Raw genomic sequence first — 25,821 nt, forward strand, 5'->3', positions numbered from 1 at the left:
TATTAAAGAATTCTGAGATTCCCTCCCCCTCCCCCCATATTTAGTATTGTCTCCTTTCTTAGATATCTCACATACTGACCTCTCAACGTTTTAAAATTTATGTCTCTTCCATCATGGATCTCTTCTGTATGCACTTGGTCTGATTTGGCTGCTTTTCCCATTTTTGTTCTCTTTAGTGTCATTTTTACCTTCCCTATAGGTACATCTGGAACTGTGATCCCAGGATTCAAGTATGATGAGGTTTTACTGTCCTTGATAGTGAAAATATTTTTATTTTTATATGGTTTATATTTATTTTATTTTTATTACAATAACTTATTACTGTAATCACAGGTATTTTCCATTTTTTCTATTCATTGTTCTGTTTTCATCCTTCAGTGCCTTTGGGTTGACTGAGCTGAGTTGAATCTCTTGCCAAAGTTTATTAAGCTCGTTTTACCCTCTACTGTTTCTCTCTGCTTTTATGGGATGATATTGCTCAGAATCCTCTATAATCCTTTGTAAGATGTTAATACAAGTTCAAAATTCTAAATCAATGTTGCCTTTGACCACTATCTCCCTGTTTGACAACTAAATCAAATGGTTGCAGACTAATTAACTTTCTGAGTTCTTTATGTCTCCTTACTGTGGAAATAGATTTATGGTGGTTGAACTTTTCAGTAACTTTGCATACTAGGTGTCACCATATCCGATGCTCATTTCTCATTTTCCTTGTTAATTAATTATTTAATCAAATCTTTAAGTTGGTGGTCTCACTACACACAGACAGCTAATTGATGAATAGTTCCCAAATCAATAACAAGTTTTTTCTTGTCAAAATATAATCTTCTGCATTTTTTATTATTATTTAGTGGTCACTACCATCTAATAACTACAAATACTTTTCTGAAAGAAAGTGCTCCTAATACATGATGCTTCCGTGCAGTTTACAAGTCTATAGCTACTCTCTTATGTTTCTCAGCATTCTCATTTTTTCCTACTTTTCACTAAACTCAGTGAGTATCAGAGTGTATGTTAATATATTTTATTTTTATTTTTTGCTTTTTTGGTGAGCAATTGGTGTTAAATGACTTGCCCAGGGTCACACAGTTAGTAAGTGTCAAGTGTCTGAGGCTGAATTTGAACTCAGGTCCTCCTGACTCCAAGGCCAGAGTTCTATCCACTGCGTCACCTAGTTGCCCCATACATGTTAATTTAACTGGAAATATCTTATAAGATTCTTTATATAGAACTTCTCTACTTCTTGATCTTCAGCAACTGATATTGGTACATAAACAGTTATTTCTATGACAGTCTTTTTTGCAAATATTTATTATTAATACCACAATATGAAATGAGCAAATATCCCATGAAATCTGGCTTCTTTTTGCCCCTGGGAAGACATTAAAACCAACTTCACTGAATTCCTTATTGCCTTTTTCTGAGGAGTACTTGTGACCCATCCATCCATTAAATTGCAACTTCATTCTTTCTTCTAACAATTTATAATGAGAATGTCAAGACTGATGTGATTCAGCTCCTCCAATAGTAAGTCACTAGATCTTATTTTCAGAGTGCCAGCAGTAAAATTCAAGTTTATAGATTGCCTAAAAGCTGTGTAATTCTTAGCACATTCTGCCCCATTTCTGCCACATTTACTGCAGAAGGAGAAAAGTGTATCACAAGACTGACAGCTACTCTGTACTTTTCTTTGCTGAATATGTTGCTGTGGTCAAAATAATCCAGCACCCAATGGTCAGGCTAAGGGTGCTAAATCACTCTATAATATACTGGGAATGTCTCACAATGCAAAGTTAGTACATTAATGGGTATGCACTCAAGGATTTTCTAGGATGGCAGAACCTGCCAAAGCTCATGTTCCACTGGAATAGTTTTTGGGAACCCAGGGAACTCCATTCCACTATAAGTTATGCTTACCATTTTGCAACTGACTAAAAGATATAGAAAATATAAATTCCAATTGTGCTTGTTGTTTGTTAATTATGAAAAAGCAGTACATAAAAGGCTCTTTCCCACTAAGGTGCCTTCCCTCTTTATATATCAAAACCACTGAAAGAATGACAACAGAAATGACCTTGTTCAAAGACTTCCAATTCACACAAGAAACAAGAGGAAGGACTAGACATTTTCTTTGATACCCACAACCTCGCAAAACCTCTCAAAAACATAAATTATATGCCAAAGATGAAACAATTCAGTTGCCTCCTTGGATGAGGATACCCAGAATAAAAAAAAAAAAGATAAAAATAAAACAAAACAAAACAGAACATGAATTGACACTCATTAACCCTGAGCTCACTCAGAAATCTTCCCCCACTTCCCATGCTACCAGCTGCAAGGCCACACTAGTAGAAGCAAAGACCTAACACACCAGTTTTTAACAAAACACAACCTCACAGCCCTGCCCCACCTCTCCTCTAAAATGCTGGTTGACTAGGCAGACAAGCCATAGCACCAGCACTGCAAAGCTTTGAACTACCAGTGCTAGGACAAACAACCCATAGCATCAGAGCTGCAAACCTCCAAACTGATCATGACAAAACAGACAATCCTACAGGATGAACATAGAAGCTTTTCTCAACTGTTGATGCCTGGCCAGAGAACCAAGAAACAGAGCCAGCAAGATAAGACATCGTGTGTGTTGTGGAGATATGGGGTGGGGAAGGGAGAATGCATTGCTATCCACTACACCTGAAGGAACAGACTCAGCAACCAGATGGGACCAGTTCTGTCAACCCAAAAGTCATGTGGGGCAAAGATCTAGGCTGACTAATCATGAATTTCTCAGTGTGGGAGGAGGTTGAAAAGGTTTGAGATAAAACTTACAAGAAAATCACTATTAAAGCAAACACAGTCAGAAAGCAAACGATAGTAGAAAATAAGGGGGGGGGGGGGGGTGATGAAATGACCAAAGATTTCAGGAAGAAGAAAACTCCTTGGGGCAACTGGTACCTAGAGGGAGTTGGAGTGGATAGACATAGGAAGGAGATTTTGAGGTAAATGAGGAACAAATGCAACCAGGGGAGGACAGAGATCAATGATGGGCCGTACAAACAGGGATGTGTATGAGTGGAGTTGATGTAGGGGACGTACTCTATCACAGGGGCAATGTCCTCTTTGATACCTGCAAGAATTGGTATTATTCTGAATGAAGCACAAAAGGGAACCAGTCAGGCAAGCTCTACAAGGAAGTGGCAGAAATTGCCTAGGAGAGACTAGAATGGATATCTTGGAAGTTTTGATTACATGAGGAACACAGAGAACAGGGAAAGTCTAGGTAATTTTAGGGGTCATGAACCAGAAAATGAAGGTATAAAGTAGACAAAAAGAGAAGATGGATAATGAAGAGAGTGAGAGGAATCCTTTCTGGGACGAATAAAATTTTGAAAACTAATGAATAGGACTAGTTGAAGAATAGAAGAAGAAGGGGGAATCTACTTGACTAATAGGGAGGAAAAAAGGGAGGAGGTGAGAATTATGTAAGGAGATAAAATCAAGAAAGAAAATAGAACTAATAAGTAAAACTCCAAGAGGAAAGGGATAACAGATGAGAGGAGGGAATCCTGGGTGAAGGGAAGAGAGGCAGTAGGAATAGAGTCAACTTTAAAAAGATTATGGTAAAGTAACCGAAGAAACATTATACTGTGTTTATAGCAGAAGAGGGAAAAATCATAACTTGGAAAGAAATCAGTATTGGAGACGGAGAAAAATATAAACCTAACTCTCATAACATTAAATGTGAATTAATTAAACAAAACAATAAAATGAAAAAAGTGACAGATCAGGTAAGATAATGGACCCTTACAATCTGTTACTTAAAAGAAACACATACAAAAAACAAAGAGAAGAGCCAAGACAGCAGATTAGAAGGAGCACTCAAGCTGAATTCTCCCAACATTCCTCTCCAAAATTTTTAAAATAACCCATGAAATCAAATTCTGGAGCAGTATAGCCAACAAAATGTCAGGATGAGACATTTTTATAGTCCAAGACAACTTAGAGGATTGAAAGGAGAGGTCTGGGGTGATGGCTGGCCAGGAGCACACATGATGACAGCAACAGCTAGGGGCCTTGGAGACAGTGATGACAGCAAGAGCAAAAATCAGAGGTTTTGGGGCCTCTCAGCACACAAAGATTGTAAGGGGATTGGACAACTGGTCAGAAAGAGATCACAGAGAATCCCTGTGCTTTTTGTTTTCTTTTTTGCAACATGGCTAATATAGAAATAAGTTCTGCATGACTACACAAGTATAATGGATGTAATATTACTTGCCTTCTGAATGGGTAGGGAAGGGACTGGAGGAAAGGAGAGAAATTAGAACTCAAATTTTTTTAAAAAAATGAATGTTAAAAAAAACACATCAAAAAACAAAAACAAAAAAATGAGGAATGGAAAAAAATGTACTATGCATTAAGTAACTCCAAAAAAGCAGGAACTACAATCATGACACCTGACAAAGCAAAAACAAACATTCAAAAAATAAAAAGGATTAAACAAGGAAACTACATTATGCTAAAAGGAACCACAGACAACAAACCAATATGAATAATAATTTTATATACTTCAGATGCCACAGCATCCAAATTCATCATGCAAAAATTATCTGAGCTACAAGAAGACACAGACAGTAATACAATAGTGACAGAAGACGTCAATATCCCTCTCTGTTTTGAATAAGTCTAAAAGAAAGATAAACAAAAAGGCAAAAATATGTAACAACAAATTTCTGGAGAAACTAGAGATAAAAAATATGATGATCTTCTAGATAGAATTGCAAAAGAATATACATATTTCTCAGACACATGGAACTTTTACCAAAATTGACTTTGTACTAAGGCAGAGATATTAGAAACAAAAGTAAAAAGACAGCAAGAAAGCAGGGATCCCAGTTGTGGTCACAGTTCCAGGATAGAGAGGAGCACTAGTGCTTATCAACACAAGGGAGCAGAGGCCTTTCCTGGGTAAGGGCCAGAATGCAGATTAGGAGACCAATGACCAAACTTTTCCCCATATCATAACACCTTAGAAGCACTAAAAACTTATAGACCTCCTAGCAGTGAAAACAGCAGTATGAAAATGCCTAAAAAGTCCACTCCTCCCCTCTCCCCAGAGATGAGCAGAGTCCCACTCTAACATAAAATTCAAAGTCAATAAACAGGCTAGAAAAGTGAGCAAATAACAAAAAGAATCTGGCCATAAAAAACTACTATGGTAACCCAGAAGCTCAAAACACAAACTCAGAAGACAATGATATAAAAAACTCTACAAGTAAAGCCTCAAAGAAAAAAATGAAGATTAACACAAGCCCAACAAAAATTCCTAGAAGAGCTTTAAAAAAAAAATAAGAGCAAAAAATTTATTTTAAAAAAGCAGTAGAGGGGCGGAGCCAAGATGGCAGAGTAAAAGCAGCAACGTGCATGAGCTCTCCCCCAAATCCCTCCAAATAACTGTAAAAAATGGCTCTAAACAAATTCCAGAGTGGCAGAACCCACAAAAAGACAGTGAAACAAACATCCAGCCCAAGACAACCTGGGTGGTTGATTAGAAAGGCTTACTGCGCCAGACTGAGAGAGGAACGCACTTCAGAGTGGGTACACTGGCAAAGACCAGGCCTCAGCAAACCTGGAGCAGGCCTCAGAGGGCTAAATCACAGGCAGCTGTGGCAGTTTCCAGACTTCTCAACCCACAAACACCAAGGACAACTTAGAAGGTCAATAGGAAAAGTCTGTGACCTCGGTGAGAGAGAAGCTTGGTCCCAGCCCCAGTCTCGGCATAGCCCTGAGGTTGTGGCTGCTTCCAAAGCTCAGCCCACAGATGAAGGGTGAGAGAGGATGATACTGGGAGAAGTAGAAAGGGAGAGGTAGAATGGGGTAAATTATCTCACATAAAACAGACAAGAAAAGGCTTTTACAGTGGAGGGGAAGTGGGGGAAGGTGAGAGGGAATGAGTGAATCTTATTCTCCTTGGATTTGGTTTAAGGAGGGAATAACATACACACTCAATTGGGTATGGAAAGCTATCTTACCCTACAGGAAAATAGGAAGGAAGAGGATAAGAGGGCAGGGGGATGATAGAGGGGAGGGCAGACTGGAGGAGGGGGTAATCAGAAGCAAACACTTCTAAGGAGGGACAGGGTCAAAAGAGAGAATAGAATAAACAGGAGGCAGGATAGGATGAAGGGAAATATAGTTAGTTTTTCAAAAAAACAACAACAACAAAAAAAACCAAACAAAAAATACAATCAGTTTTTCACAACATGACTGCCATGGAAGTGTTCTGCATGACTACACATGTATAACCTGTATCAAGTTGCTTGCCTTCTCAATGAGGGTGGGTGGGGAAGGAGGAAGGGAGAAAATTTGGAACCCAAAGTTTTAAAAACAAAGGTTAAAAATTGCTTTCACATGCAACTGGGAAATAAGATATACAGACAATGGGGTATAGAAATCTATCCTGCCCTATAGGAAAATAGAAGACAAAGGGGATAAGAGAAGGGGAGGGGGAGATAGAAGGGAGGGCAGATTAGGGGAAGGAGTATTCACAATGCACACCATCTTGGGGTGGGGAAAGGGATGAGATAGGGAGAAAATTTGGAACTCAAAAATCTTGTAGAAGTGAATGCTGGAAACTAAAAATAAATAAATTAATAAGAAAAAAAGCAGCAGAGGAAGAACTGGAAAAAAGAAATGAGCGCAATGCAAGAAAATTATGAAGAGAAATAACAGCTTGGTAAAAGAGGCATTAAAAATACTTAACAAAATAACATCTTAAAGAAACAGGTTAAATGGTAAAAAAGCTACAAAATCTCACTGAAGAAAAAAACTCAAAAAAGCACACAATTAGTAAGATAGAAAAAAGATGCAAAATATCACTGAAGAAAATAATTCCTTAAAAATTAGAATTGGACAAATGGAAACTAATGGAGACATGAAGAAACAACAAATCAAAGACAAAAGAATGAAAGAACAGAGGAAAATGTGAATATTTTATCAGAAAATCAACTAACAGGAAATGAGAATGAGGAATGATAATTTAAGAATTATTGGACTACCTGAAATCCATGAACAAAAAAAGAACCTAGAAACTGTATTTCAAATTATAAAGGAAAACTTCCCTGCTACTCTAAAATCAGAAAGCAAAATAGAAACTGAGAGAATCAATTCATTCCTTCCTGAAAGAGATTCCAAAATGAAAACTCTTAGGAATACTGCAGCCAAATTCCACAGCTTCCAAGTGAAAGAGAAAATATTCAAAGCAGCCAGAAAGAAATTATTCAAATTCCACAGAGCCATAGTCAAGTCACATAAGATTTAGCAGCAACTACAATAAAGGAGTGGAAGATTTGGAATACAATATTCTGGAAGGCAAATGAACAAGAATTACAACCAAGAATAACCTATAAATCTATCAGGGAAAAATAGACATTTAATGAAATAGAGGACTTTCAGGCATTCCTAATGAAAAGATTAGAGATGAATAGAAAACCTAACTTTCAAACACAAGACTTTCAAACACAAGAAAGAAACATAAAAAGGTAAACATGAAGGAGAAATTCTAAGAGATTCACATAAAAAAGGTGCATAAGGAAGACTTTTTATGGTGGAGAAGAAAATGGGTACGGGGTAGGGAAAGGGGCAAAACCTCACTCTCATCTAAACTGGTTTAAAGGGCAAATCACACACACACACACACACACACACACACACACACACACACACACACCCTACTCAGTTGAGTATAGATAGAAATCGTACCAACAAGGAAGTAAGAGGAGGCATGGCTAAGAGAAGGGGGAGGCAGTTTACAGAATCAAAACAGACTTTTGAGGTGAAAGGGATTTAAAAAAGAGAGGGAGTGAAGGACAAACAAAAGAAAATAGGACAAAAGGAAATAGATATCAGATATCATAAATGTGAATGTGAATGAGATGAACTTACCCATAAAATGGTAAATGACAGCAAAATGGATTAGAAACCAGACTCCAACAAGGTGTTGTTTATAAGAAACAAACTTGAAACAGAAAGACTCACAGAATTAAAATAAGGGGCTAGAGAAGAAGCTATTAGGCAGCTAGATGGCACAGTGGACAGAGTGCCAAACCTGGAGTAAGGAAGAACCCTGTTTGCTTCAGTTTCCTCATCTATAAAATGAGTTGGAGAAGGAAATGGCAAACCATTCCAAATGAAATGGAGGAAATGGCAAACCAAGAAAAACCAAAATTGGATCACAAATAGTCTGACAGGACTGAAATGACTGAACAACAAAGGCAGAATCTATTGTGCTTCAGATGAATTAAAAAATGGCAGGGGAAGCAACCATGATCTTACATAAAGCAAAAGCAAAAACAGAGCTAATTAAAAGAGATAATTGGCAAAATTACATTTTGCTGAAAGGTACCATTCACAATGATGTAATATCAATATTAAACGTCTATGCACCAAATGGCATAGCATCTAAATTCTTAAAAAAAATTTAAATGAGTTACAGGACATAGATAATAAAACTATACTATTTGGGAACCTCAACTTACCTGTTTCCCACCCCTCCCAGAACTAGATAAATCTAACCATAAAATAAATAAAAAAAGATTTTAAGGAGATGAATAAAACAGAAAGGAATGTATTTTTTTTTCTCAGCAGCATATGGCACCTTCACAAAAACGCACCATATACTAGGGCATAAAAACCTCACAAACAAATGAAGAAAAGCAGAAATATTAAATGCATTTTTTTCAGACCACAACGTAATAAAAATCACATCCAATAAAAGGCCTTGGAAGTACAGATTAAAAATCACTTGGAAACTAAATAATCTAATCCTAAAGAGTAAGTGAGTCAAAGAAAAAAATCATAGAAATAATCAATTTCAATAAAGATAATCGTAATGAGACAACACACCAAAATTTGTAGGATGCAACCAAAGCATTACGTATTGGAAACTTTACACCTCAAAAACACTTACATCACTAAAAAAGGATATGCACAGTTTTATAACTTTTTGGGCATAGTTCCAAATTGTTCTCCAGAATGGTTGAACCAGTTCACAGCTCTACCAACAGAGCATTAGTGTCCCTATTTTTCCACATCCCCTACCTTCTAGCACTTGTCATTTTCCTTTTCTATCATGTTAGCCAATCTGATAGGTAATAAAAGGTGATGGGATAAGCAAATTAGGGGAGCATGGAAAAATTTACGGGTGACATCTATGGGTAAGGGAAGAGTTTTATAACCAGAGATAAAGAAGGGTAATTTTGATTACATAAAATTAAAATGTTTTTACACAAACAAAACCAATGCAGCTAAAATTAGAAAGCAGGAAATGAGGAAAAAAAATTTACAAATTTCTCTGACAAAGGCATTATTTCTCAAATACATACGGAACTGAGTCAAACTTATAAAAATAAAAGTCATTCCCCAATTGATTAATGGTCAAAGCTATGAACAGGCTATTTTCAGAAAAAAATGCTCTGAGCCCTGAAGTCAGAAGTACCTGAGTTCAAATTCGGCCTCAGACCAAACACTTAACACTTACTAGCTGTGTGACCCTGGGCAAGTCACTTAACCCCAATTGCCTAAAAAAAACAAAAGAAAGAAAAGAAAAAAAAATTTTTAAATGCTCTGAATCACTACTGATTAGAGAGATGCAAATTAAAAGAATTCTGAGGTTAGCACCTCATACCTATCAGATTGGCCTATATGACAGAAAAGGAAAATGACAAATGCTGGAAGGGAGAAAATATGGGAAAATAAGGACACTGATACACTGTTGGTAGAGTTCAGAACTGGTTCAACCATTCTGGAGAACAATTTGGAACTACGCCCAAAAGGCTATAAAACTATACATGCCCTTTGATTCTGCAATTCTACTACTAGGTCTATATCCAAAAGAAATCAAAGAAAAAGGAATAGGCCTATCTGTACAAAAATATTAATAGCAGCTCTTTTTGTGGTGGCAAAGAACTGAAAAATGAGAGGATAGTCATCAATTGCAGAATGGCTGAACAAGTTGTGGTATATGATTGTGAGGGAATACTACTGTACTATAAAAAGTAGTGAAGGTTAAGGTTTCTGAAAAAGCTGGGAAGATTTATATGAACTGACACAAAGTGAAGTTAGCAGAACCAAGAGAATACTTACAAAAAAACAGCAATATTGTAAAGATGATAACTGTGAGAGACTTAGCTACTCTGATCAATACAATGATCCACAACAATTCCAAAGGACTCATGGTGAAAAATGCTATCCACCTCCATAGAGAGAACTGATGAACTTTGTGTGGAGACTGAAGCATTTTTTTCACTTTCTTCGTTTTTCTTGGTTTTTTTTGTTTGTTTTTGGTTTTTTGCATCATAACTAATATGAAAATACTTTGCATGGCTTCACATGTATAATGGGTATCATATAGATTGCCTTTTCAATGACTGAGGTAGGGGCTGGAGGGAGGGAGAGAATTTGGAATTCAAAATAACAAAAATGCTCATTAAATAAATAAATAAATGCTTGATAGGGAGAAAAAAAAAAGAAACAGCTAGACGAATGGTTAGCCTTCATAGCGAGGCCATATACCGCCAAATACTACCAAAATTAGTTTGAACTTTTAATATGATACCAATCAAATTACCAAGGGAATACTTTATAGAATTTGGTCAAATAAGAGTAAAATTCATTTGGGAAAACAAAAGATCTCAAATACTAATGGAACTGATGAAACAAACTATATTACTACCAAAACCATCTGGTATTGGTTAAAAAACAGATAGCTCAATGGATCAGACTGGAGAAAAGAGAATCAGAAACAATAGAATTCAATAACCCAGTATTTGTAAAAGTGGAAAACATCAATTACCTAGGGGAAAAATGCCTTATTTGATCAAAAATCCTGCTGGGAAAGCAGGAAAGCAGTCTGGCAGAAATTAGACTTAGATCAATACCTTTTACCATATTCCACAATACATTTTAAATGACTACATTACCTTAATCTTACATATAATACTATAAAAAATTAGAAGAGAAGCAGATCATAAATCTCCCATCATATCTCACCATACCTCAGGTAGGGGTAGTGCTAAGATAAATTATCTGAAATAAAAAGAAAGTGAGGACTAAGCATTCATGATTTAATTTGCAAAGCTAGGATTTGCATATCCAGCAAGGTCACATGACAGAGACAAGGAATGACTAACAGAGTTGATTTTTATAAGAGAAGAGAGGAATAAAAAAATTACAGAAATTTGTTTTGAATATAATTCAATTGGACAAGACAGGTCATTTGACTAGTGTGCTTCTCCCTGGCTTTCTTAACCCAATAGCAATAATCTAGCTGTCAAATGAGATAACTCCAGAAGTCCTTGCCCTAGAGGTGATGCCTTTTGCAATCAGAAAGCTCACTGGGAAAGAGGAACTTGTGGTTTGAATTCAGCAGTCACCTCCCATCTTCCAGCTGCTAAACTTGGAAGATTCCATTTTTCAACTTAACCTCTACCTTGAGAAAAAGGGGAGCTTATCCACTAAGATTAGAAAAAGGAACTTAAACTGGTTAACTCCCCTTTTTCCAACTGTGAGAAAGGGGAACTTAGCCCTTAAAAAGAGCCTTGTAAATCTATGATTATTTTATTCCTACAAAGATATGTCTTATTTTAAATTTCTGCTACTAAATGATAAAGTCTTATCAATCTATCTATTCACTAAATCTGTAGGTAACCTAGACTTAAGAGACTATCTATGTTAGTCTGGCTGAGCTGTTAGGGTTAGCTTTTCCTAAAGAAGGGAGTTTAATCCTATCATCAAACTAAAAATAAATCAAAGCAATCATACTAATGATTTTCCTTTCAGTACAAGGTATATTTTTAACTAAACATGAGATAGAGGTGATTACAAAAGATAAACTAGAAAACTTTTAATATATTAAATTGAAAAATTTTTGCCCAGAAAAAAAATGCACCTAGGATAAGAAAAGAAGTAGTTGAATGAAAAAAAATCTTTGTATCAAAGTTCTCTACTAAGAGTTTGGTAATCTAGATAGTTTATATGTATGTGTGTGCATACGTCTATAACTAATAACCATTCCTCAACATAGAAGTGGTCAAAGGACATGAATAAACAGTTTTCAAAAGGAGAATTGCATGAGTCTCCTGTTTAGCAACTTTCAGGAGTCAAGATGTTGGAGTAAGGAGTAAATATCTGTAACTGTCCCATATACACCTCCAAACAACCATAAAATAGCACCCCAAAGCAAATCCTAGAACAGTACAACCAGCAAAAAGATGAGGTGAAACAATTAGCCCAAGAAATTTGGAAGATCTGCAAGAAAGGTCCATCTCACTTGGGTTAAAGGGGAATGCATTCCAGGACAGGAAGTGTCCCAGCAAACCAGCTGCAAGCCCCACCTCAACAAACCAGTGGCAGATCTTGAGTCCCAATGTGGTAGAGCAGGCAAAAGTCCCCCACATGCCTTAGCATAGCCAGGGAACTGGCAAACTCCACCTCTGAGGACCTCTACAGGCTTCAGCATAGCCCTGGGCAAACAAGCAGCCTCCAACATGACAAGAAAGTAGGCCAGACCTCCATGTGGTTCAGGTTAGCACCAGGGAAATGCAGAAACACCCCACCAGGCTTCAGAACACTACAGACACCAACACTAGGATCCCAGCTCAGCACCAGGTAAGCTGCCAAACCCCTACAGCCTTCAGCAGCACTAGCTACTCACCACTGTACCCACTCAGCACAGCATCAGACATGAAGTTCCACATGGGGCCTCAAAGCAACATCAGCACAACACCAGGTAAACAGCCAGGGCCTGCAGCCACCGGCACAAGAATTCTGAGATGGTGCCCCTTTCACCCTTGGTGCAGAGCTCAAATTTAAAAGAAAGGAAAAAGGGGAAAAAAAGATGATCAAAAAAATAACAAAAAAAGAATCTGACCACAGAAAGTTATTATGGTGACAGGGAAAAACCAAGACACAAACTCCGAAGAGGACAACAATGTCAAAACACCTATCAGCAAAACCCCCCCAAAAAATGGGAAGTGGGCTCAAGCCCAGAAAGAACTCATGGAAGAGCTCAAAAAGGAGCTCAAAAATCATACAGCAGAAGAAAAACTGGGAAAAGAAACAGGAATGATGCAAAAGAATTATGAAAAAAAGAGTCAACATCTTGAAAAACTGCTTAAAAAGTAAAATTGGCCGCTTTTTTCCGACCTGGTCCCAGGCAGGATGGCTCCCGCAAAAAAAGGTGGAGAGAAAAAGAAGGGACATTCTGCCATCAATGAGGTGGTGACCAGAGAGTATACCATCAACATTCACAAGAAGATTCATGGAGTAGGCTTCAAAAAGCGAGCTCCTCGGGCTCTAAAGGAAATCCGCAAATTTGCCATGAAAGAAATGCGAACTCCAGATGTATGCATTGACACCAGACTGAACAAAGCTGTTTGGGCAAAAGGAATAAGGAACGTCCCATACCATATCCAAGTGCGTTTGTCTGGGAAATGCACTGAGGATGAAGATTCACCAAACAAGCTGTATACATTGGTTACTTACGTACCTGTCACCACTTTCAAAAGTTTACAGATAGTCAATGTGGATGAAAACTAAATTGAACTTCATTTAAATAAAGTTATAAAATCTCAAAAAAAAAAAGTAAAATTGACCAAATGGAAAAGGAGATACAAAATTCCACTGAAGTAAACAACTAAAAGAAAGTATAAAAGCTAACTAAAGAAAACAACACCTTAAAAGTTAGAATTGGGCAAGCGGAAGCCAATAATTTTATGAGACATCAAGAATCAATCAAACAAATTCAAAAGAATGAAAAAATGGAAGAAAATGTAAAATACTTCATGGGAAAAACAACTGACCTGGAAAACAGATCCAGGAGAGAAAATATAAGAATCATTGGACTACCTAAAAGCCATAATCAAAAGGAGGGCCTGGACAGCATCTTTCAAGAAATTATCAAGGAAAACTGCCCTGATGTCCTGGAACCAGAGGGCAAAACAGGCATTGAAAGAATCCAATGATCAATTCAGGAAAAAGATATCAAAATAAAAACTCCAAGGAATGTTATAGCCAAATTATAGAACTATAAGGTCAAGAAAAAAAATACTGCAAATGGACAGAAAGAAACAATTCAAAGATCAGGGAGCCAGAAACAGGATTACACAGGACTTAGCAGCTGCAACATTAAAGGATTGGAGGTCATGGAACATGATATTCCGAAAGGTAAAGGAGCTAGGATTACAACCAAGAATCACCTACCCAGCAAAACTAAGCATAATACTTCAAGGAAAAGAATGGTCATTCAATGAAATAGAAGGATTTCAAGCTTTCATAAGGAGAAGACCAGAACTGGAAACAACAAAAAAAAAAAGATCTCCAATATCAAAACCCAAGAGAAGCCTATAAAGGTAAAAAGGGAAAAGAAAACATAAGAGATTCAAAGGAGCTGAACTGTTTACATCAGTACATGGTAAGATGATACTTATAATTCCTAAAAATTATATTACTACAGCTAGAATGAATATACATAGACAGAGAGCATGGGTATAAGGTGAATTTGAGGAATAATATTAAAATAATTAAGGAATGAGAAAGAATATACTGGGTGCAGAAGGAAGGGAGAAGTAGAATGGGATAAATTATTTCACATGAAGAGGCATAAAAAACTTATTGCAGTGGAGGGAAAGATGGGTGAGTGAGTGATGGACATCATTTGAAGCTTGCTTTCATCAATACTAGCTCAAATAGGGAATAACATACACAATCAGTTGAATATAGAAATTTATCTTCCCCAACAAAAAAGTAGGAGGGGAGGAGATTAAGTAAAGGCAGGATAGGGGATAGGGAGGGGTGACTGACAGAAGAGAGGGCAGGTCGGGGGAGATGGCAGACAGAAACAAAACACTATTGAGGACAGAAAGATTAAAAGGAGAGAAAGAACAAACAGGAGGAAAAATAGGATGGAGGGAAATACGCAGCTAGTAATCATAACTGTGAATGTGAATGGGATGAAATCTCATAAAAAAGAAATGTGTTGTTTACAATGTGTTGTTTACAAGAAATACACTTGAAGCAGAAAGACACATAAAGGGTAAAGGTAAGAGGCAAGAGCAGAATCTATTATGCTTCAACTGAAGTAGAAAAAAATAGGGGTAGCAATCCTGATCTCAGACAAAGTAAAAGCAAAAACAGACCTAATTAAAAGAGATAAAGAAGGACACTACATCTTTGTAAAAGGTATGAGAGACAATAAAGTAATATCAATATGAAACATATGCATCAAGTGGTAAATCATCCAAATTCTTAATGGAGAAGTTCAGTGAGTTACAGGAAGAAATAGAGAGCAAAACTATATTAGTGGGGGACCTCAACTGTCCCCTCTCAGAACTCAATAAATCCAACCAAAAAGTAAACAAGAAAGAAATTATGGAGGTAAATAGAATATTAGAAAAGTTAGCTATGACAGATCTTTCGCATGATTTAGAATCCAGACATAAAGGGTGAAAAAATTAGAAGAGCAAATTAGAAGAGCAAGGAACAATATATCTATCAGATCTATGGGGAGAGGAACAATTCATGACCAAACAAAAGATAGAGAGCATTACAAAATAAAAAACAGATCATTTTGATTATATTAGACTAAAAAAGCTTTTGGACAAACAAAACCAATACAACCAATATTAGAAGGAAAACAGAAAGAGGGGAAACAATCTTTACAGCAAGTGTCTCTGAGAAAAGCCTCATTTCTTAAAAATATAGAGAACTTAGTCAAATTTATAAGAATTCAAGCCATTCCCCAATTGATAAATGGTCAAAGGATATGAACAGGCAGTTTTCAGATGAAGAAATCAAAGCTATCTATAGGTATATGAAAAAATGCTCTAAATCACTACTGATTAGAGAAATACAAATTAAAACAACTTTGAGGTACCACCTCACACCTATCAGATTGGCTAGTATGACAGAAAAGGAAAATGATAAATGTTGGAGATGTGGGAAAATTGGGACACTAATGCACTAATGTGGAATTGTGAAGTAATCCAACCATTCTGGAGGACAATTTGGAACTATACCCAAAGGGAAACCAAACTGTGCATACCCTTTGATCCAGCAATACCACCATTAAGTCTACATCCAATAGAGATCATAAAAAAGGGAAAAGAACCTTCATGTGCAAACATATTTATAGCAGTCCTTTGTGTGGTGGCAAAATATTATAAATTGAGGGAATGCCTATTAATTGGGGAATGGCTGAACAAGCTTCAGTATATAAATATAATGGAATACTACTGTGCTATAAGAAATGATGAGCAGGAAAATTTCAGAAAAACCTGTAAAGACTTGTATGAACCAATGCAAAGTGAAATGAGCAGAACCAGGAAAACACTGTACACAGTTATCAATAATACTGTGTGATGATCAACTGTGAATGATTCAGCTCTTCTCAGCAACATGATGATCTAAGACAAGTACAAAGGATTCATGAAGGGAAATGTTATCCATTTCCAGATAAAGAATTGATGGAGGCTGAATGCAGATCAAAGCATATTTTTTCACTTCATTCTTTCTCATGGGTTTTTTTCTTTTGATTTTTTTCTTCTTTCACAACTGTGACCAATATGGACAGATTTTTACAGTACACAGATAAACTATATCAAACTGCCTACCATTTTCAGGCGAGGGGAAAGGAGAGGAGGGAGGGAGGGAGGGAGAAAAATTTGGAACTCAAAATCTTGTGAAAATGAATGCTAAAAATTGTCTTGACATGTAACTGGGGAAAATAAAATATTATTTAAAAAAAGAAGAATTGCAAAATATTTACAACCACATGAAAGAATACTCCAAATTACTAGTAAGAAATACAAATGAAATCAACCTTGAGGTTTCATCTCATATAATACAAATTGGCAAAGATGACAATAAAGGGTAATACTCAATGTTGGAGTTGTAGAATAACAAAACAATATACTGTTGGTGGAACTGTGAAATGGTACACATTTTATAAAGTAATTTGGAATTATGCAAATAAAGTGACTAAAATGTTAATATCCTTTGAACCAGAGACTCCATTACTGGGCTTATACCTTAAGGAAGCCATCAAGAAGAAAGGCCCCACATAACACCAAAATATTTATAGCAATACTTTTTTGTGATAACAAAGAATTGGAAACAAATCAAATGTTATCAATTGGGGAATAACTAACAAATTGTGGCATATGAATATAAAGGAATATTGTTGCACTCTAAGAAATTGGAGAGTAACTAAACAAGTTGTGGTACATGACTGTGATGGAATACTACTTTGCTGTAAGAAATGATAAAGGAGATGGGTGTAATGAATACAGATTAGCATGGAAAGATCCCTAATGAACTGATGCAGAATGAAGAAAGTAGATATACATAAAAAACATATATACATATACACATACATATATATGTATGTAGAGAGATATGAAACAACACCCCCGAACTTACCAGTTTGTGGAGTTGGGAGGTCCACAGATGTTACACATTACACAGGTTCTCAAATAATGATCAGTTATGCTGATCTTGTTTTGCCTCTTTAAAAAAAAAAGCATTGGGGGCTGCTAGGTGGCGCAGTGTATAGAGTACTGGCCCTGAAGTCAGGAGGACCTGAGTTCAAATCTGGCCTCAGACCAAACACTTGACACTTACTAGCTGTGTGACCCTGGGCAAGTCACTTAACCCCAATTGCCTAAAAAAAAAAAAAAAAAGGCATTTCTTATATAGAATGTCTCTCTGGGAAGACTTAGGGGAAAAGTATTCAGGATAACCATGATGATGTAAGAAACAGCAGCAATCAATAAAAAAACACACACAAAAATTCAAATGAAATAACCTTGTTCAATGATTCTCGGATCATAAATATCAGATGGAATAAAACCAGGGAGATGTATGCTGTTCAGTGTTTTGCCTTTGTGATGGAATAGTTCCAGCAAACAATCCAAATTAAAGACAATTTCTTGTAGATAATAATGTTCTGTAGATATTCCTATGTCTGGTTAATGTTATCCTGGTTCCAACAAGCTCTGAAATACTACAATATAAAATAATTGGGAATCTACCTGCCAAAACAAACCTGGAGATAATACACAATTAGAAAACACTTTTCACACAAACAAAGACAAATCTAAATAACTGGAGAAATATTAATTGCTAACGGGTAGGTCGAGCCAACATAATAAAAATTATAATCCTAGGTAAGTTAATTTATTTATTCAGTGCCATAACAATAAAACTAAGGAAGAATTGTTTTACATAGTTAGAAAAATAGTTACAAAATTCATTTGGAAGAACAAAAGGTCAAAAATATCAAGTGAATCAATGAAAATAAAAACGTTAAGGAAGGCAGCCTCGCAGTTCCAGATTTTAAACTATGTTACAAAGCAGTAATCATCAGAGCAATCTGATACTGGCTTAAAAATAGAGTGGTAGATCAGTGAATAGATTATGTCCACAATAAACAGTAGTAAATAACCAGCATAATTTAGTGCTTGATAAACCCAAAGATCTAAGTTTTGGAGGTAAAAACTCAACATCTGACAAAAATTGTTGGGAAAACTGGAAAGCAATTTGGCAGAAACTAGGATAGACCAATATGCCACACTGTATACTAAGATAAGATCAAAATGGATAAATGATTTAGACATAAAGGGTGATATCATAAGTAAATTAGGGTACCATGAAAAACATACGTGTCACATCTATAGATAAAGGAAGAGTTTATGATCAACAAAGGGATAGAAATTATTACAGAAAGTAATATAGATGATTTTGATTACATAAAATTGAAAGGCTTTTTGCAAAAACAAAACTAATACAGCCAAAATTGAAATGATATCAGGAAATTGGGGGGAAAATAGCAAGTTTCTCTGATAAAAGTTTCATTTCTCAAGTATATAAGGAACTGTCAAATTTAAAAATAAAAGCCATTCCCCAGCTGACAAATGGTCAAAGGATATGAACAGGCAGTTTTCAGAAGAAATCAAAGCTTATCAATAGTCACATGAAAAAATGCTCTAAATCACTACTAATTAGAGGAATGCAAATTAAAACAACTCTGAGATACCTCACACATATCAAACCGGCTAACATGACAAAAGGAAAATGACAAATTCTGGAGGGAATGTGGAAAAATTGGGACATTAATGCACTGCTGCGAAGTTGTGAACTGGTTCAACCATTCTGGAGAGCAATTTGGAACTGTGCGCAAAGGGCTATAAAATTGTGCATACTGTTTGACCCAGCAATACCACTACTAGGTCTGTAGTTAGTGTGTTATATGTGTGTGAATGTGAGAGTGTGTGAGTGTGTTAGTGCATATGTGTGAGTGTGAGAATGTATGTGCTGGTATGTATATGAGAATGTTAGTATGTATGTGTGTGAGTGTGAGAATGCATATGTTAGTGTGTATGTGTGTGACAGTGTGTTAAAGTATAAGTGTATGAGTGTGTGTTTGTGTGTGTTTGTGTGTGTGTATTTGTTTTGGAAGAGAGGAGGTAGGGAGCATCAATGAGGAACCAGGAATATGTTAAAATTGGCCCTAACTCCACTAGTATTGGACACGATTTGTTGCTTTTCCTAAAAATAAAAGACCTACAAAAATAATTATAGCAACTCTTTTTTGTGGTGGCAAAGTTAATAATGAGAGGATATATTATATGTATATATATAATGTATGTATGTATGTATGTATGTATGTATGTATTTCCCCCATACACCTACATAAAGGTATTTCTTTACACTTTTTTTTTTTTGGTTTAAAAAATTCCCGAGTGGCTCCTTGTTCATCACCAAACATAAATTCCTAAAATTGATACAGTTCCTCTATATCCCTACTGTTTGACAAAATACTATGAGGTCACAGGTAAAGTACCCATCTAAAAGATTCTCTCTTTCACACTGGACCTGGGTAGATAGTAATGTCTCTTTACAGACCCTGGTTCCCAAAATTGCTACATTTGGCCTGTGACTCCATAAGCCTCACATGATATATTCCTGTCAGAAGACAGGAAAATCTGACAAAAGTCTCATAGCTCAATGAAGCAAGATTCCTTTCTATAAATAAGGAAAGATTAAGATCCTGACTTTTTGCCACCATGAAATTTGAGGATCTGAGTGCTAGCTGTTAGTACTTACACTATGGGTCCAAAGCCATAGATTCCTCATAGCCCTAGAGAAACATCCCATATTGAGACTACTCTGTGGCTCTTTAACAACTGTTACTGACCAGCTGATGCCAAGAATCACTTGACTACACCAAAATTCCATCTAACAAATCTGCTTTCAGATACATTAAATTTTGTGCCTGGATTGTTTTTCATTTTCTGGTATGGCTGTGAATTTACCAAAAACATCAACTTAGGAAGCATTTGTTGGTAAGTGGCAATAAGCCTCCCCAAATGCTGATTCAATAATCAAAGTTTCAAACAATGTTTTCATCCTTTAAGCCTAATGCCCAAGTTCTCCTGGATACCCCTCTAAAGACAAATAAGATTAAATCCCTGCATTCAAGATTACAATCTAATCTAACATCTATAACATAATCACAAGGCAGAGGGTGAGAAATACCATATGAGAGGTACAAACTAATAAGAGATTTTAGAAAAAGGACAGATTACTTTCAATTTCCTACATCAGCCTAACTGAACTACTCATCTCTGTGGATGATTTGCACTTTCTTGCCCCTGAAACTTTGCCTCCCAACCAAGAACACCCTAGTCCTTCATCATTCAGTGTTTAGCTCAAATACAATCTTCTTTAAAGCTTTCCTAATGACCTCCATGAGAAGTATATTTTATTCCTCAAAACTTTTAAAGCTCTTTATACCACTCATAGCATTACTTATACACTGCCTTAGAGGGTAGCTATTTGTGTTTTCATCTAATCTCATCTACTTGAGTATAAACCTCTTGAAGACTAGGATTGTATCATGTTTATTGTCATATTCTCCACAGAATTATAGAACCATACGCATTCACTACAAAACTTTATGCATTCTTTTTCTGTTAGAATTTAGTTGAACTAGTGAGGTCTTATACTGTGCCTTAAAAGACAGTCATTTGTAGACTCACATCATGAGCTAATTAATATGGCTACCCAATTGAGTCCAAAATTTAAACAATACATTACAATTTGTACTACAAGAAATTGTTCAGAAATTAATAAACAACATGTAAATGCTGTGCAGCATTTAGTAGATAGAGATCCAGCTTTAAAACCAAGAAAACCTGGGTTCAAGTCCTGCCTCTAACATATATTGATTCTATGACTCTTGGGTAAGTCACATAACCTCTCAGGCAATTCTCTAAGAATTTAAGTTGCAGAGAAAGTACAGATTTGTGCTGGTTCAAAGGAGTTTTCTCACTAGGCATTCTCTATACCAATGAAATCAAAGATCTAGTCTCTATCCCCAAAGATGATATATGTTATTTCAATTAAATATATTTAATTTAAAAACTGAATATATGTCCAAGTTGAAAAGTTAAAATATGAATTTCTTAAAATATTAATATGGCTCAATTTTTATTTTGGCTCAGAATTCTAGGATTAAAAAATTACTCAGAAAATTTTAGAGAAGATACTCTTAAATATAAATAAAAACCACCCTGTTCTAACTGCAACAACATTTTAAAGGATGTTAACACTTATGTGTTGCTCCAAAACAAGTAAACCTACAATAACTTGCTTCTAGTTTTTGAAAAAAGTTAGTCATAATATATGTAAGAAATCAATCAATCGATATGCATTTATTCAGCAATTACTCTATGCCAGGTACTGAGCTAAATACTGGATATATACATAAAAACAAAAGATACAAAAATATATTTTGGGTAGGATAAAAATTCAAGATCGAAATATGAAAACCACCCCACATTTTAAGTGTCATTGACACTGTAATATTAAGAATGCATGTATCAGGAATGGTTGAGAAGGAATAAAATGATTTAGATTTAAAACATGTCAATTATTTCATGGGCAAATAACAAACAGGAAAACCTGCTCAATGGTTCGGGAGTCCAACACTACATATCCTATTTTGTGTACATCTAATGAAATATGAATCATTTGTCATTAAAGACCTTCTTAGATAGGTCAAGGTTGCCAGAGTTCATTGCTTTGTATCTTATAGTTTAAAGAATGCTCTAAATTCAATGTTTTTAACTTTTTAATCTATGGGGGAAGAAAAAAAACTTCCTATAAACTGAGATTAATGTCTGTTAATGCACTGAAGAAAGAAAAACTGAAACCTTCCCTCTACTATAAAAACAAAATAGTGTGGCCTCTGTTTCTTTTCTGATAAGAGTCTTAAATACCAAACAGTTAACTGCATAATAACATTTACTGGCAGCCAGGCAGCCTGCTTAGCAGATATATAAAGCAGGTAAAAGGAGAAAAAGTTAATTTCTTGGCTGAATGATTCCATCGGTAGCTATAGGGCAAACTAGAAAGTCTTTTTAGTAAAGTAGCAGTTGATTCTTCTATCAATCTGCAGCACACATACTCTTCCAAGGAATGCATTAAATATGAAAATCATATCCCGTTATCATCTGTTTCCAGCTTTCAGCCCAGTAAGCTTTTCTTAATGAATGCTGTAGCCTAAGGGACAAGCATGCTGTTGGCTTTTCTGAATAATGGAGTGATGCGACCATTTTTGCTTATTACAATATCGACTAGCTGAGGGGGTTTCACACATAGTCACAAGTGACTACTCTTGCCAGCATGCTCCAAGTTATTACAAGATGTTTTTAGACATTTCATCTAAAAGAGCTTTACTGCTTTTAGTGAAGAAAACATCTATGGTCTTGAACTGTATCATTTATATGGAGATGGGAAGAAGGATTAGAAGCCTGCATTACGGCAGATATATAGCAGAATATATTTAAGTATTCCTTGTCAATCTTTTTGTCTGTTGCTTAGATATGCAATCATTTTTTCACTTCTTCTGTGAAAAAGCTCAAAATGTACAAAATTATAAATACAAAGCAAGAATCAAAATATCACATTTAGTTTATTTTTCATTTAGAACATATTTTAGAGTTCATAAAATAATTGTTTTCTAGGAAAATCAAAAGGTAGACCAAAAGACATTCAGCTTTCCTTTCTTTGATTTTTGTTCTTTATAGTAACAGAACTGTGTCTTTCAGTAAATCTAAAAAGAACTGAAAGCAATAATTCAGTCATTAAAATTATTTCATTTAAGATTTAATCAAAATGTATTTTGTAACAAAATTATTTTCAACAAAATCTTCATTTTAAATTATTACCACTTTAGAAATCCTTAGGATAAAATTTACTTATTTTAACTTTTTAAGTACCTTTTCATGATTGTCTTGGAGTATGCTTTTCACTGCCAGGCTATTTTTTGTCAATAGGTGTATCTTCTTTATTTGAGCTTCATATTCCATCTAAATACAAATAAAGCCAATACTAAAAATCATGTTATGACCAATACATGCCTATTTCACCAATTAGTTATATAGTGTATAATAAGTAATAAAGTAGAAAATAAGAATTGATTCTTGTCACTCAGGAATTCTTATCTCAGAAAATTAATGACATCAAACAAGATGGAAGATGTCCAAGAATTCATGGGATCACAGAATCTACACAAGTTATCTATTACAATCTCCTCATTTTACAGATGAAGGACCCATTTTATAAAATTTTGCATATATTTCCACACCCCCCCCCAAAAAAGTTTACTGAGTTTTCTCTCATCACTTATCAAGGCAATTAAAGCCCTAATATAAGAAGCAGCTAGTTGATAAATTTGTTTGGAGATCATATTTAAAAACTTGTGGCTGTCTTTTCATTAAGTTTAGCTTTGTGTAAAATGAAAAATTCAGTCCTTGTCCATATTCTATGATGCCATATCAAATGTTTTATACTATATATACAAAGCTATGGTGTAATTAATTGAACCACAAACTTAAAATTTATTACATTACTTTGCAATGAACCAGAAGCATGAAATCTAAATTTGCTAATATTACCAATAACTACAGAAAGATATCTTCATCAACAACACATTTCTATTTGAAGTGAAATAATCAGACTGCTACTTAAAATCAGGGCAAAAAAGCATTGTTTCAGTATGTTGTTAATTAAAACCTTAAAACATGATTCAAGACCAAGCTCATATATATCAAAATATTAAAAATATTTAGCCATGTTACATTACAATTCAAAATATATCTAATTGATAAATAACAAAGCTTATACCTCAGATCTTTATCTAATAAAAGACAAAATCTGCACCTTATTTTCAAATGTAAAACAGGCAATAATGTCTGAAATAGATTCAGTTTCTTAAAATATTTTAAAACTCTAAATTTCATCTGCTGCCCTGTTTTGCTGACACTTTAAAAAATGTACAGAATACTATGAATATTAAAGAAATTAACAATCTCAAATGGGTACCATTTTTAGTGTTTTAAAACAATTACAAATGATTGAAAAAAAATAAGCCAAGAAGAAGATAAAGAAAAAGGCAACCAAGGAAAGAATCTACTTCTTTAAATATAGAAACTACTCCTACTACTTAATTTTCTTAGTCCTTAAAGCTAAAATTGGACATTCTGTACAGACTTAAAGGAAAAATATATTTTAAAGAAAAATACTAACACCAAACACATAATAAAAGTTTAGTTGGTCAAAACAGAAATTCTTCTTTACTTCCATACAGAAAATTTTATCTAGCCTATAACCTGTAAGCAATTATAATCAGTTTTCACAAACCTTACATGCATACTGGAATTGTGCCAGTGTTTTACCATTCTCTGTTCATCCATTTCTGAGTAGTAATTGCCAAAGACAGTGCCTGTTCTCAATAGACACAAGTGTTTTATTCAACTCATTCTACCCTACTAAATGTGAATTGATACCAACATGAGGACTTGAAAAAAAAGTAGAAAAGCACATGTAGGAGTCCAGTAAGGATTGATATCAATACATTTGAAAGATTTACTGAATGGTGAGTACTTTCTTCTAATTAACACTGTAAAGAGAAATTGTACATTTTGAAATCAGAATTGATAATTGAGATAACATGTGATTTTTCACCCTGGGGAACAGAGCTAGTCTAAAAATTCTTTACTCTTTCCTAGTCTTGTAACTTGAAAAGTTAGTAGTAGAGTATAAAGGATAGTAGAGTATAAAGGTAGGAGAGTATAAAGGATAAAAAGCTCTTTCTGACACATATTGGCTGTGTGAACTTAGGCAAGTTGCTTCACCTCTCAGGGCCCTAGGCAGCTGTATAACAACTGTTAAGTTGCAGAGCAGTTGCTGATCTGTATTGTTAGACGGGGTTTTATCACTGAGTTTCTCATATCAGTGATATTACAGGCTCAGACGAAGACAGATATGAAAGAGAGAGAGAGAAAGATTATTCCAAGTCTTAGTGCAATTTTAAGCTATTAAAATTTATATTTCAAAACAAATTCTCAGTAATATAGAATAATCACTGTATTATTATTTGCTGGATTGTATAATATTCAGATTTATATTTCTACATTTATAAATTTAGATAACTATTCAATATATGTCACCCTTTCAGCTAGTTAGGATATTTTCCAAATTAATTTTACAAATTAACTAATGAACATACTATATTTTATAATGAATTATATTATATAGAATATAATCTACACTAAATACTTGACAGCAATCCTTCCAAAACCTTTTCTATTCAAGTTTTTAGCACTGGATGAAAATTCAGGGACCACATATATTCTGGGACCACATGCCTAAATTTCAAAGACCATCTCAAGTTTTCTTAATTTCTTCTCTATTCAGGTATCACAG

The 25,821-nt window shown here is 35.1% G+C and overlaps 1 protein-coding gene and 1 pseudogene across 6 annotated transcripts in view; one reads left to right on the forward strand and one right to left on the reverse strand.

Moving 5' to 3' along the window:
- Positions 1 to 25,821, reverse strand: part of KIZ (kizuna centrosomal protein) — a 205,913-nt gene that overhangs the window by 145,900 nt on the left and 34,192 nt on the right. For 5 of the 6 annotated variants that reach the window (XM_027840432.1, XM_027840431.1, XM_027840429.1 and 2 more), the window contains exon 4: positions 23,334 to 23,423. The exons of the other annotated variant lie outside the window; for it this stretch is intronic. In XM_027840432.1, the coding sequence (XP_027696233.1) occupies positions 23,334 to 23,423 (90 nt within the window). The remainder of the gene's footprint in view (positions 1 to 23,333; positions 23,424 to 25,821) is intronic. 6 annotated transcript variants of the gene reach the window in all.
- LOC114026707 lies at positions 13,204 to 13,590 on the forward strand (annotated as a pseudogene).

Source organism: Vombatus ursinus, unplaced genomic scaffold (genome assembly GCF_900497805.2).
Source record: "Vombatus ursinus unplaced genomic scaffold, bare-nosed wombat genome assembly UNPS02014841.1, whole genome shotgun sequence".
In the NCBI taxonomy this organism is placed as follows: domain Eukaryota; kingdom Metazoa; phylum Chordata; class Mammalia; order Diprotodontia; family Vombatidae; genus Vombatus; species Vombatus ursinus.